The 14,366-nt window shown below is 36.5% G+C and overlaps 1 protein-coding gene across 14 annotated transcripts in view; it reads right to left on the bottom strand.

Annotated features, from left to right (window-relative positions):
• LOC114274138 (putative enoyl-CoA hydratase 2, mitochondrial) overlaps window positions 1-14,366 on the bottom strand; it is a 30,113-nt gene that overhangs the window by 4,205 nt on the left and 11,542 nt on the right. For 5 of the 14 annotated variants that reach the window (XM_082902263.1, XM_082902262.1, XM_082902260.1 and 2 more), the window contains 6 exons: window positions 12,608-12,709; window positions 12,313-12,403; window positions 12,153-12,204; window positions 11,713-11,816; window positions 11,561-11,637; window positions 8,444-8,612 (listed from right to left, as the gene is read on the bottom strand). In XM_082902263.1, the coding sequence (XP_082758389.1) occupies window positions 8,444-8,612; window positions 11,561-11,637; window positions 11,713-11,816; window positions 12,153-12,204; window positions 12,313-12,403; window positions 12,608-12,670 (556 nt within the window). In that variant the 5' untranslated portion in view covers window positions 12,671-12,709. Of the gene's footprint in view, window positions 1-6,409; window positions 6,724-8,175; window positions 8,613-11,499; window positions 11,638-11,712; window positions 11,817-12,152; window positions 12,205-12,312; window positions 12,404-12,607; window positions 12,710-14,366 lie in introns of those variants that run through there. The other 9 variants (XM_082902265.1, XM_082902257.1, XM_082902256.1 and 6 more) reach the window with 5 other exon arrangements.

Genomic DNA, 14,366 nt, shown 5'->3' with positions numbered 1-14,366 from the left:
CATAGCATAGCTTACGTATTCTAAATATGTTTTGAAACATTTATAAGATGAATGGAGAATATACGATGTTATATAATTGTTTTGTGTTGTTTAGAATGTAATTACTATGTGCATGATATCTTGATGTTTAATTTATGAAATATATAGAATTTTAATGTAAAAAATGTGTTGTGTTACATTTTTTGTTTTTTAATCTTTGAATAAATTATTCATATAAATAACGCATAATAAATTTATAAAAATATAAAACTTTAACATGTCCCAAGTGTGTTGTTTCATTTAAGTTTAAGTGAAACTTGTATAGGATTATTCTTAATAATTATTAAGAGTATTAAGATATATTTATGTCAAATTCTCAAACTTCAAAAATCATTTGTTAGCAAATGTCTAAAAGGTGTTGGTCTTATATTTATTTTTTAATGATAGACATGGGCAAGTGACAAACACATTGCAAAATTTGAGTGTTGGACATGTATCCAAAATTAAGATTTTTTTTTAATGATGAATACATAAAAAAAGAGTATTGAACAAGTGTATGAAGAGTGTTGATGTCCGACACAGACACATCACCTTCTTAGAGATATCCGTACTTCTTAGATACCAGCAACAGTTAAAAATCTACTAAACTGGGTTACTAAATTTTTAAAGAAAATTAACCTATTCGAGGACCCTTGTCTTTTCTCTTTCCATCCTTGTATGAGGCACTGAATAGAGCTAATTACGTTTCAAAATATTAACCGGATAATAAGCTCATTAGCGGATGCCTTTACAAGTCAGGATATATATTTTATTATTTTAATTGTCTAGTTTTGAATTATTAAACAAGCATTAGTTTACATTTGGATAGAATGGATTTTCCTTCTTCATTCATGTTTACATTATAAAATCATATGAACTTTTTCTTTCAATGCCAATATCAAATTCAAGTTGTCACTGCCAGCTACTGTAAAAGAGAGGTTATTTGCTAAGCATTGACAAAAAGGGAGGTTGTTACATTCTTCATCACTCTATGTAAATTACAGCTTTTCACTAAGATAAATTGATAAACAAGATTTTAAGAGCTTACAATATCAAACTAGTGCCTGCTTCTTTCCCTTTGGCATGTATTTTCGTGCTTTAACCTTCACATACCTAATCTTAAATTATTTGAAGGTGCATTTGTGGCCCATCATCACTTTTTACTTCAAACTTATTCATAATACATACTTGCTATGAAGTATGGACACCTATCTGGAGGCCACGTACAGGTGTTCGACACGTGTCGGATATGAACACACTTCGGACATGTGTCGGACAAGCTAGAAAGAGTCGAACACGCTGGGACACTTCAGACATGTTGAGAAATGCTAGGGACACGTCGCTAGGGACACGCTGAGGACTCTCTAAGGACACGCTAAGTACTATTTGTTTCAAAAAAAAAAATTAAAAGTTTTTAATTTTTTTACTAAAATAGCATACCTAAGGTTGATAAATTTGACAAAATTAAATATTTGACATAAAATACATATTAAATTTTTAAAAATATACGTATAATAAAAATATATGTTTGAATGTGTCCCCAAATTGTCGTGTCCTGCATTATTTGAAAATTTATGTATCTGCGTGTCCGTGTTGTGTCATGTGTCCGTATCCGTGCTTCTTAACATACTTGCATTGCATCTATGCATGGCCATCTAATACATCACCAATTTTGTCTTTCCAAGATTTGAAATAAGTAATAAACCCTTGCTGATGATAAGCAAACCAAATCAATGGCTCTATTTGTGACCAACTCAACTTGAAAAGCCTAAATTCCAACTTCTAGATGCTCATATGCTATGATTGTCTTTTTTAATGGTTGTCCACCTGTAGTAGCCTTGCTTTCTTCAGGTTTGGGGACTGGTTGTATTAGAGATGAGACACTAAACAAGAAAGGACCAAAATACAAAACATATAGTCATATACAAAGAAAAACTCCTTTCTATATTTTCAGACAACAGCCAATAAATTTAAATACTGCGAAAGGATAGACAAGTGCATCTTGCAAGTGTAATAGGATCTAGGTTAAGTTAGCAATTTCCGTGAGACAAAACTGTTGGGTCAATGTATTGCAATTTGTGCATGGTTGTAAGGGTAGCTAGGTCAGGTTAAGAATTGTGAAGAGCTATTTGAGATTTGATTCGTGGTTTGTGTAAGATTTCGTCCCATTACACTTGAAGGTAGAGCACTTGCATCACGATTTTGAAAAAGCACAAGATTGACCTAGTTTAAAGTTCAAATTTCTTGTTTCAGATTTATGAAAATTTGGTTTTCAAAATATATGTAAAATAAAAAATAAAAAAAAACTGCTTGAGCGCACATCAAATTCGTTTGAGCGCACTGTATGCAAAACGGCAAATATTTTGTAACGTGTGCTTGAAGGGCTGCCTGACTGAGGGATGGCCTGCAGTGGTCTTGAGAGCTCCACCTGAAAGAGCTCTCGAAAGCCTGCTCAAATGTCCTATAGCCTGCAGAGATACTACAAGCTCCACACGCAGAACTTTACCCAGTTCATGTTTCTATTCTCCAAAACTCATATAAACCATCATAAATGACCCTAGCAGCCTTTTGAGTTAGACAGCAACCCTATTCAGCTTCAAAAAAGCATAATGCTAGAAACCCATGTTTCTTTCAATCTAGGAACAAGAGCACACAAGGTTTTACACTTTATTATGTTCTAGATAGAGTTATTTTTCATAAAATCCACACTTTGGCATGACATACTCAACCATTGGCCATCTGTGTTGAACGGAGATAGGAGCAATAAGCTATGTGGATTACTGTTGAATCAAAAGCATCTAAGAGAATCAGAGCCACATGCAGTGGAGAACAAGTGAGAAGCTTTACAATTACAGGAGACTCAAAACCGAGTAAAGGGTTTGTTAAAAAATACTGTATTATTGATTTGATTGATATATGATTCTGTTACACTTGATTGATTATATAGATGTAGGTTAGGTGGTGGTAGGTGAGGAGTAGGTGAGTGTAGTAGGTGAGTGTGTGGTAGGTGATGGTAAGTGTGTGGTAGGTGATGGTAAATTCTAACAGCCCCCCGCAAACTCAAGGAGGATAGAAACTAACCAACTTGAGTTTGAAGAGAGGAACAAAACAAGAAAATACATAAAAATAAACAAGAAAATACATAAAAATAAAAAAGGATAGGAGACACTGTATGGTCGTGTCAGACCATTGGTGAAGACACTGAATGGTGGTGTCATAACGTTGTAGAGGACACTGTATGGTGGTGTCATAACGGTGTAGAGGACACTGGATGGCGGTGTCAGACCGATGTAGAAGACAGTTTATGGGGTCATGTCGGACCGTTGTAGAAGACAGTTTATGGGGTCATGTCGGACCGTTGTAGCAGACAATGCTGTGACAGTTGTTGTGACAGTTTACGGAGTCTTGCTGGACCCTTGTAGAAACTAACCGGAATCAATGTCGGGACAGTTTACAGAGTCTTGTCGGACCCATAAAGGAGCTAACCGGAATCAATGTCGGGACAGTTTATAGAGTCTTGTCGGACCCTTGTAGAAACTAACCGGAATCAATGTCGGGACAGTTTACAGAGTCTTGTCGGACCCATAAAGGAGCTAACCGGAATCAATGTCGGGACAGTTGATAGGGTCATGTCGGACCGTTGAAAAAGTTGCACCCTCAAAAGGTGTGCCCAAATTTGTCAAAAGGCGTGCCATCAAAAGGCGTGCCCAATTCATCAAAAGGTGTGCCGGACATGATGGCGAGGCACGTGAGTGCCTTGGTTGGCGTGCCCGTTTGTCGTCTGGCGGCAAGTGGCGCGCGATACGCGTGGCTGCCTCGGCTATTTAACCAAGACGAAGGCTGAGGCTGAGGCATACCATTCTGAAACCTCTGAAACCAACCCTTCTCTGAAAAAACTCTGCCTCTGCGGAGAGAGAAACTGTGGAACTCTTTGTTGCCATTCTGTCACCAACCCTTCCGAACATTACCAGTCTGAAATTGCTATTTCGCTGAAACACTTAGCAATCCAAAAACATGGCCTCTTCTTCCCGTCCAGCTACCCAGAACCTGCTCACGCTCTTTCCAGAACTGAACGAGCCCACAAGAGAAATAACTGGTGTGGTGGCCAGTGAACCTCAACCAAACACCTCTGGTTTTGCTCCATTGAACTTTCCGATGCGGTCGGTGGAGCAAAAAATGGCGGTGCAAACTGATATTGAGGCTAATCAGTATACTCTGAAGTCATGCGTGGAAACCATGACGGCGGTCACAAATTTGTCGAACCGGCTGCAGAGTAGGACAAATGAGGTGCAGCATTTAAATTCCCAGCTGGCTCTGCTCCAACGCATGTATAAGGATGCGCGAGCAGAGATCAGTGTGCTAAAGGCAGAAAATAAGGAACTGAAGCGAAAGGCCACCGTGATGTTCCGATTTGGAGGGCCGCCATATGCTGCAGTGGAGGAGCAGGGAGTAGTTATCATGCCCAGTGGAGTGGGAGGCACAGAGGTAGCACCGTCAAGGACTGGCCAAGACGGAGGCAAGAAGAAGAGACCGGTAGCAGAGTAGAGAAGAAAAATCCCACTGTGGGTGTGGATATGTTTGTTTTTTTTTTTTTGTTTTTTTTTTTTTTGTGTGTGTGTTGTTGTAAAATGGTGATCGGGGTTGATCCCTGAAATGAATAAAATATGGGTTGTTATGTAAATCCAAATGGCTTTAAGGTACAAGATTGAGCAGAAAAATGAGATGGAAGTTTTTTTTTTTTTTTTTTTTAAATTGATTAAAAAAGAAAGATAAAATAAAATAAAATAAAAGAAAATAAAAGAAAAATAGGGGTAGTGGAAATATATTATATTAAAATAAAAGAAAAGTGGGTGGATGAGTGTGATGAAAAAAGAAAAAGTGGTAGTTCATAGAGTGGGAGTATTATATGAGAAGAAACATATACATATATATATATATTAAAATAAAAGAAATCGGAGTGGGCTTGGGCGGTGTGAAGGGACCAGAGAGAGAGAGTAAAGGGCATTGGTTAGTGCAATTGCTTTAGTGAAACAACTCCATCGCCATTTATGGACCTGTTCGAGGACTCCTCACTGCTTGAGGAACTCTCAGCCGGAGGAGGAGGAGGAGTCGGTGACCACGGTACCACCTGATTATCTCCTTCCTCATCATCAACGTCCTCCTTCTCATCATCTCCATACTCATCCTCTTCAGTATCAATTTCATTATAGTTATCTCCTTCGTTCTCTTCCTCCTGGACTCTGTTGTGCTTCACTGCGAAACAATTCTCACACATCGAAACAGGCCGGCCGACTCTCGCACCAGAAGCATTCCACGGCGTCGGAGACTGACAAACGTGACACAGCAAACTCCTCGAATGCCTAGCGACGAGGAAATTGGCTGAGTGAACCTTGGCATCGCAGCTCCAGCATAAGCTCGCCTGGTCTGACTCGCAGTACATCCTCGCCGCCGACTTGCATAGCTCACAGCTCTTCATCTCCCTACGCTCTCTAAATCCACTTCTGAATCTCAGGAGGACGAAGAGGAAAGAACAAGGCCGAGAAAAGAAAGAGAGAGAAAATGAAGTTACAGTCTGGGTATGTCTAGAGGTCCGGCGGGCGGCCAAGGTGAGGCTGCCACCCGCCGGTGAAGCAGAATGAATAGGTGCTTAACCTTGCTCTGATACCATGTTAAAAAATACTGTATTATTGATTTGATTGATATATGATTCTGTTACACTTGATTGATTATATAGATGTAGGTTAGGTGGTGGTAGGTGAGGAGTAGGTGAGTGTAGTAGGTGAGTGTGTGGTAGGTGATGGTAAGTGTGTGGTAGGTGATGGTAAATTCTAACAGGGTTGTAATTCATTTCATTGAGAGTCTCATAACTTTTGATTCCACGGTAGATTTTATTGGGTTGGATGTGTCCGTTGTTTTTTCCTTCGAGAGAGTTTTTCTCAAGGTTTTCACATTAAATCATGTCACCTTCATATTATGCTAAGAAGCACAAACACTTCTAAGAAAGTGGTGTGTCTATGTCAGATACACCCAAAACGTGCCCTATTATTTTTTAATTTTTTTAGACCTGGACCAGTTTTGGACAATTGGGTGGCGCACACGTGTTCATCGTTCAGTTGCACTGAAGCAAAAACACATGTTTGAAAAACAGTGTTTTCAAGTCAAAGTGCAAAAAAATAGCCTCTGTTATTTTTCAGTGAAACAAACTGGAAAGATTCTTTTAATTCAGGTGATTAAACAGATAGTCCAATTAATTATCCAACACTAAATAATCACATGATTCATAGTCAACCACACGAGAAAAACCAGAGCTTGCATGGAAAAACCGCAAACCCAAGGGAAAAAAACCTTGGACGCAAACTTCACAGGTAAAAGAATGCAGTATAATGCTTACCAAGATCAATTGATGCACATATCCTACCTACACGACACCCAAAGCAGATGCACATATCCTACCCACTCAACACCCAAAGCAGTTCCTGTAGTTCAATCTGCTACCCACATCTCCAAGACTCACTTGTACCTTCAAATCTTCGCCAACCATGCAAGCCACACAAACACAATCTTCCAAGTCCACAAGCTCGATCAATGAACATGCACTAAATCCAGATGATTGCAGAGCTACCAAAGGAATCAATTAAACACTCTTCACTCACAAGATTTAGAACCAGAAAGATCAATCCAACCTATGCAAACCGTGTCTCAAACCTATGAAAGAAGTGAAGATAGACTATATCAGGGCTCTCTTAGGAAGACTATTTCTTGAGTGTAACCTAAACACAGATGTATATATCTCAATATATAGTAATGAGAAATCCTAAGTGACCAAGGAGTTAAAATTTCTGAAGAAATCAGCTCCAAATATGCAAAACAAGATGTATCAGGTAACATGCGTTCGAACGGTAAGCACTGTTCAAACGAAGAAGCTTCTATTGTTAAATAGAAATCTGTGTATTACAAAATAGAAGGGCCACCAATCAAGTGAACATGATCTGTGTTCAAACGGACATGGTACTTCATTAGAATAAAATCAATTCCAGTTGGCTCAGTGTAAGCATCTAATGTGTTCAAACAATCAACGTTGTGGACCAAACCAATGACACTTTACAATGTTCTCGTTCGACCAGTACTCAAGCATTCAAACACACACATGATTTTTCGTGTACTGACAAGCACACCATGCAGATGTACAAAGCCCAGATAACCAAGTCTATGGGTCCTATAAGTTGAGCCCAATAGCTAATCTAGTCTATAGTCTAGAATCAAATTATATAAGGTCAAGAACACAAAAATAAACCCAACCCAACAAACTACCAAGATGAAAACCTCTAAATGATGTTAATACAATGCACAAGTTTTACATTTCCACTGAAGAAGAGTCTGTCTTTATAATCAAGCCTTGAAACTAAAGTCGACTTGAATGATGCTTCATTACAAAACATATTAGCTTTTAAAATTGCCTGTGTCAACATGTCCATGTCGTGCCACGTGTCCGTACTTCTTAGTCACTATGTGATTTGTGTGTGAACATGATTGATAGAATCAAGTATTGACATTGGCTAAATTAACAACATTGGTAATTTAAGTTGATAAAAGTTTTTAAGGGTTTGTCCAATTCAACCCCCCCCCCCCCCCCCCCCCTCCCAACCGGCTCCACAATTTCAGCAAGTAAAAAGAGATGAAGCAACCACTTGAATTACATATAAACAAAATAAGAACTACTAAAATATATTAAGAACATTCATCTATTAAAATGATATGTTATTTACGGGTAAAATTGCGAATTGTGTGAAGCTCGAAGTGTATGAGATAACAAGGTAATGAAATGCATATGGTAATAAAATTGGGGCATTAGATGTAAAATACAACTCAAAAAATTAAAAACACCAAACATTTATTAGTAGCACAGAATTGGAGAGAGAGAGAGAGAGAGAGAACCAAATCGCAACAACGATTAGGCTGTACTAATCCTTAATAAAATAGTATGCATATGGCTGCAACTATTTTATTTTTCTCAATACTATAATATCAGACAATACAGATTGTTTTATTCTCTTTCAGTTCCAAACAGTAGAGCTAAAATGCAAGTAACCTTTAAAAACTAACAATCTAGTATAAGTTGGTTAGCAATATTTATATATCCCCTAAATGAATCCTCCATTAATGTGAAAGGTCTATAAAGAAGCTCTTTTACTAATATAAAGTAGCCTTTCTCAAATGATACATCATGGTCCATGCCCAAAATCCCAAATATCCTCACCACATGATTGAAAGATACAAAAATTGTTAACTCGTTAACTTATAAATTAGAGCCTGCCAGCATTTGGGTCCTCTCAAGTTCAAATGATAAATGATAATAGATAATATTGGGCACAAGGGACCAAAAGCACTAGAAGCAAGTTATTAGGTTATGTTCTTTTTCATTCACCTGTATATTTAGGAGTTCGCTTCTCAGCAAATGCTTCCAAGCCATCTAAGCGATCTTTTGTGTTCAAAAGCTGTTCGTAGCACTCTTCTTCCAATGCCAAAGCTGATGCCATATCTACCTCGAGCCCCTCATTAATAGCTCGCTTTGCCATCCTTAATGCCAATGGACCCTGAGAAGAACATGATGTGTTCTTATCAATGTGCAGCATGCAAATGTAAGAACAAGTATTTTTCCCCCAAGAAGTAAATTTAACATATCTTCTCTTTTGGGGGGGGGTTAAAATCCATTATTACTAGCTGAAATCCACTTACAGTTGATCATTACATAAAAAGGAGAATTTGGCCAGTACTTGATTTTACAACAGCCAAAAATCTTCTTTTATTTTAATATATACACCGCACAGTGACACGAATAATATTAATCATCAGAGGATTGAATTGATCTTGTGAGGTGTAATAACCTATGCCTGAGTCAAAGATTGAGAGTTATGAACCACTGATGCCATGTTTGAATTGGATATGTATCAGAAACCAATACATGTCAGACACAATCCAATATGCATTGGATGTGTTATATGTATTAGAAAATTATTGAATTAGTTTTTCAGGACTAGATAGAAATAGGATACATCCAGTATCTCGAATATGATGGATGCATTTGTTAAATTACTAGAAAGGGGCCAATAGAAGAAATAAAAAGTATTTTTTTAAATACAACACAAAATAGTAGGTTTATTTTGTGAAAATAAGAAATTTTAAGCGTATATAAAGGTTGATTGACCAACCACCTGTTGGGGTAAGCAAACAAATTGAATAAGAAAATATTGAAGATTTGGAATTTTATTTATTTAGGAGTTTAATTTATTTAGGAAGTTAAAACTTTGTGCATTATGCCAAAGGTTAGGTGTGTACTCAATCTTTCCCCTCCCAAACACACATTAACGTGTACTAATTGTGCGTTGTTTTTTTTTTTTTTTTTTTAAGTTTAGGATTTATTTCTTATTTTGTATTTGTTTCCTCATAAGATTAGTTTGATTTACCTATACATATGACTTTTATGTAAGAGTTTTGCAGAGTTTACATGAATATTGATTAACTGATATATTGATTGGTATTGTGTTCTTTTCCTTTTCTCCGTCTCCTGTACCGGTGCTGCATCACAACCTTTCATGTCTTGGGCAATTCCCTCTCTTTCTAAATCAAAGCTGAGGCAGAAACCCATATAATCAAATTTCTAGTCAAACCTATTGAACTTACACTCAAGCGTGATTGAGCCTTAAACCTCAAACAAAGCCTAGTCAAACTTGACTAAGCCCTGAACCAAAACTGACCATTGCTCAGAGACTACTAATTTTGAGTAGAACACTAAGGGCCTCTTTGGTAATGCTATATTTACAATTTTCTGTTTATATTTACAAAATTTTGAAAACTGTAAACAGAAACTCATTTTGGTTTCTGTTTCCGTTTCCAAAGAATTGTAAAAAAATTGTAAATACGAAAAAGTTTAGTTTCACTTTTCTTTTCTTCTCCCCCATTTCTTCCTCTTTCTCCCACCCATTCCGACCACCACACCGCCAACCACCTCCCACTAGTGGCAACCACCTTCGGCCACCACCTTACACGGCCGGCAACCACCTTCGGCCACCATCTCCAACCATCAACGAACACATCTTTCACTTGTTTTCAAAACAAAATTTTAAAATTCTTGAGTACCAAATATATTTTTTGTTTCTATTTTTATCCAAAACAAACATAAACATGTTTAGTGTTTTCTATAAACTAAAACAATTAACTGTAAATATTGCCAAAAGGCACCTAAGAATTCTCGAAGAATTTATCAAAAAGTTTCGATTATCATGTATAATATAATATATAAAATATACACTTGACATATTCTACTATTGTATATTTGCAATGGACCACAGATTGACAAAGAAAATCTGATTTCGTAAGTATAACCACACATGTATGTGATGTCCAAGTCTAACTTCCAACTATCATTAAAAAAAATGACTAGCACTTTTGTTAAGGTTTATGTTGTGAATCCATATCTTAATCCCAGAATGGATGGTTCTGGTAAGTAAAGACTCCTGCATCACACGGAAGACTTCTTGAACGAACAAGAACTCCAATCTATGAAGCACCAACACTTCAAAACAAGTGTCGCATCCGTGTCGGACACGTATGGGACACACTACATGGCGTGTACCCTTATTTAATTAATTTATTTTCAAGGAACACTTCGAGGACACATTAGGGACATGCCAAATTGTCTTTTCCCCCATTTTATTTACTGCTTTTGATAAATGCTGAAAGTTGAATATTTATTATTTTTTTCTTAGATTTAAATACTTAATAGATCATCCTAAAAAATGATATAAACTGTAAGTGTTAATTTAAAAGTGCTTTTACAAAAATAAATAAATAAACAAATAAATAAGTTAGAATTAGTTTTTGTTAATATTGATTGTTTGTGGATGTAATATTAATCTGGATGGCAAATAAAAATATATGAAAATATATTTTATTGCCGTGTCCGTGTCCCCAATTTTTTGAAATCGTCATGTCCCGTGTCCGCATGTATGTCCGTGTCCGTACTTCTTAGATTCCAATCAATGCTTCTTCCCAAATACACACAAATAATAACCACTTCAATACACACTAGAGAATGCAACAAACTTGTGAATCATCATTATAGCACATTGTGAGGACACTCCTTACAAGACAAAAAAAACCATCCTATGTGAGGGATTCAAATAAAATCACAAAAAGGTCCAGTAAATACAGTATTTATCTTTTTATTTTGAGACCATTATAACCCATACCATTATTCGAGACATGATATACTCATCCAATCTCATCTTACTAAGCCAACACAGGGTTTGTCTGATATTGACTTTGACATGGGAGCAGTTTTGGTCTTACAAGGGATGCAATGTATACTGCCACTTTGCAAAGTCTGACAGGTAAAAGAAAACTGCTGATACCAGGAAATTTTAAGAATCAACATAACTGCAAATAACCCTAAAGGGAAAAACTGTATGATGTAAGGCTCACATGCATCGCACATGGCACCCCAGTTGTATCTAGAAGATTCTGGAGACATACAGACTTGTACCTTCTGATTGATATTCCGAGCAATTTCAAGTGCCTTTAAATGAGCTTCACCAGCAGGAACACAGTGATTGACAAGGCCTGCATCAATGCACCTTTGTTGCTCAGTGATGACTAAAAAAAGTTAAAATTGGAGCAGCTCCCAAACAAACATACCCATTGAAACTGCATCTCTGCCACCAACTTTCCGACCACAAAATATAAGTTCTTTCGCCACCGATCTTCCAACCAACCTAGGAAGCCGTTGCGTCCCACCTGCCCTGCAGAAGGTTAAAATTCCATAATAAGGTCATCTGATCAAGCATGAATCGTTTGCTGGAAACTTATTATTCATGCTAAAGAAGGTTGGATATAAGTAGTGTTCAAAAAAATAAATAAATACATGAGCTGCAACATCCTACTAACATGCAATATTGAGCTGGTATGATGCTACAATTCTCCATCAATTATAGGCATGCCAAAAGTCAATATATAAAAGATCTAGGGTAAGTTAAAACTGAATTGCATAATCCCTAACCAGCAAGATTGAGGTAGTTCCCAATCAAAAAATCAACATAACAAAGATTACAAAATTTTAATTGAGATTATAGACATACCCCGGTATTATAGCAAGGCCCGTTTCAGGCAAGCCCAACACAGCATCTTCTCCTGAGTAATTTATAGTGAAACCATCAACTTCTGAAAAGCTTATTAAAAGAAAAATTGAAACATTCATAGAGAATCAAATAAATTTTGAAGCATCAAATACAGAATTACCACAAATCCGAAGATCACAAGATAGAGCCATTTCCAATCCGCCACCCAATGCTGCACCTTCAATAACAGCTATAGTATGGATATGAAGCGCCTGAAGTATTTGTCAATTTTTTTTAAGAGTTCTAATAAGAAAAGCATACATAAAACACATATTTATGAATAATAATAATAGAAGAATTCATAAATGAGTGATGTCAAGTTCACAAATGAGTGAGGTTCCTTCTATTTGTGCCTTCAAGCTGGTTAGAAGATAAGTATCTGTTTAAAAAAATGTAAAAGAATGAAGAGGACAAACCTCCAAGTATGAGAAAGTGGAGCGCAAAGAGTTCACGAAAGCCTGAACCTCAGATGAACTCATTGTCTTCCGTTCCTACCAATCCAATTTACAGCAAAAGCACTGTTATGGAAGTAAACCAGCTGTTAAACAACTATGGTCCCAAGAAATACAATCAACACATGAATTATTTTTACAACTAATACATCAAATATTAAAAGCATAACATCAGTATCTAACATTAAAAATAAATAAACAAACAAACATAGACTATTGTATCAAACTAGTAGACAAATTGCAGAGGGTTAAATTGACAAACAGAACATTTCCCAAATTATCTAGGAAGCACAGATAACAGATACGGGAAATAGGGATGATATGACACAGATACGGTGATGCGTCAATATTTAGAAAACTAGCATATGGATACGACAAGAATATGTCAATAACAAAAAATTATTTAATGTTTTTATTATATAGTTATGATAATTACAATTTCAAATTATTATTTAATTTTAACAGTTAAAGAAGTGGGTCAATAAAACAACCAGACTTTTCTTTCTTTCTTTAGCTGAAGTCATGTTGAAATGACTCCAAAAATCACAAAATATGCACCACCTGGCCACATAGAAAAACCAGTTCGAAAGCACTCATGACAGTAGCAGATGAGTTGCCTTCAAAACTCATAAATTCTCTCTCTCCGCGCCCTTCGTATTTCTCTTCCACACGTGCATTCTTCTGTGTAACAATACTAACCAAGTCCTTCCTACCCATGGTAATCAAGGTTATTTTATTAATATTGTATTGAGGGATAAGTACCAGATATGGATACTTCAACCTATTTGAGGTATCAGTGCTTCCTAGCAAATTATATTAGGAGAACACCATTCATGAAAGCATACCATGTTTTTAATGAAGTAGTTAAAAGGAAAAATCAACATCACAGAATCCGGTTATAGACACAAAACAAGAAGTTATCGTATGATGGTGGGCTGGTAGAAAATTCATAAGGTTTAGGAACAGTAAAAGCTTAAAAAAAGAGCATCTATATTTAATGCTCAATACAACGTATCTCTTATGCGAGCCAGAGAAAATAAGATATTGGGTATTCTTGAATTCTTATTCCATGACCTGTGTCTACTATGTAGTAGATTGGCCTTCTGACCATTCAACATGCAACCTGTTGTTAATCACTCATCTGCCCTTACACGTTTACATGATCAGTGTGGTGAATACCAATTTGTAGCTGCCCGAGTACCTACTCGTTAGTCCGAGTACATTCGTTACTTTCTGCGAAGCTTACTTGAATTGTAGGGATGGCCTCAATATGGTATATATGTCCAGATTGGCCTTCACTTTCATTTAACTGTTTTAAGCAACTCTACTTTTATCAAACAAGCATGAATATTTCTTCTCAGTGATGTTTGAGTCATATTCATGGAACACTAATGATTTTTGCAATATTCTTGTAATGAAATTGAAAGTCTTCCTTTCCTTCGTAGAAATCAGTAAAATTATCATCTTCCTATATGTTACACGGACTCTTCAAAATAAATCAAGTACCAATGTTGGACACTTGACACCTGGATAAGGTTTTAGGATATGTGTCTCATTGTAACGCCCTCAAAATAATACATATAAACCCAACATTCATGATATACATAGACAAGAGAATAAAACATATTTCCATTCATCAGAGTATTCTTACAAAAAGTAATACATATTAACAACAAAAGTAAATGCCCTGTAGGCTTACAACTTTTCAAGTCAACACTTGGTT

Source organism: Camellia sinensis, chromosome 13 (genome assembly GCF_055761805.1).
Source record: "Camellia sinensis isolate YWXY chromosome 13, ASM5576180v1, whole genome shotgun sequence".
NCBI lineage: Eukaryota > Viridiplantae > Streptophyta > Magnoliopsida > Ericales > Theaceae > Camellia > Camellia sinensis.
Note: the sequence above shows the minus strand (reverse complement) of the source record. Positions and strands in the feature narration are given on the sequence as shown.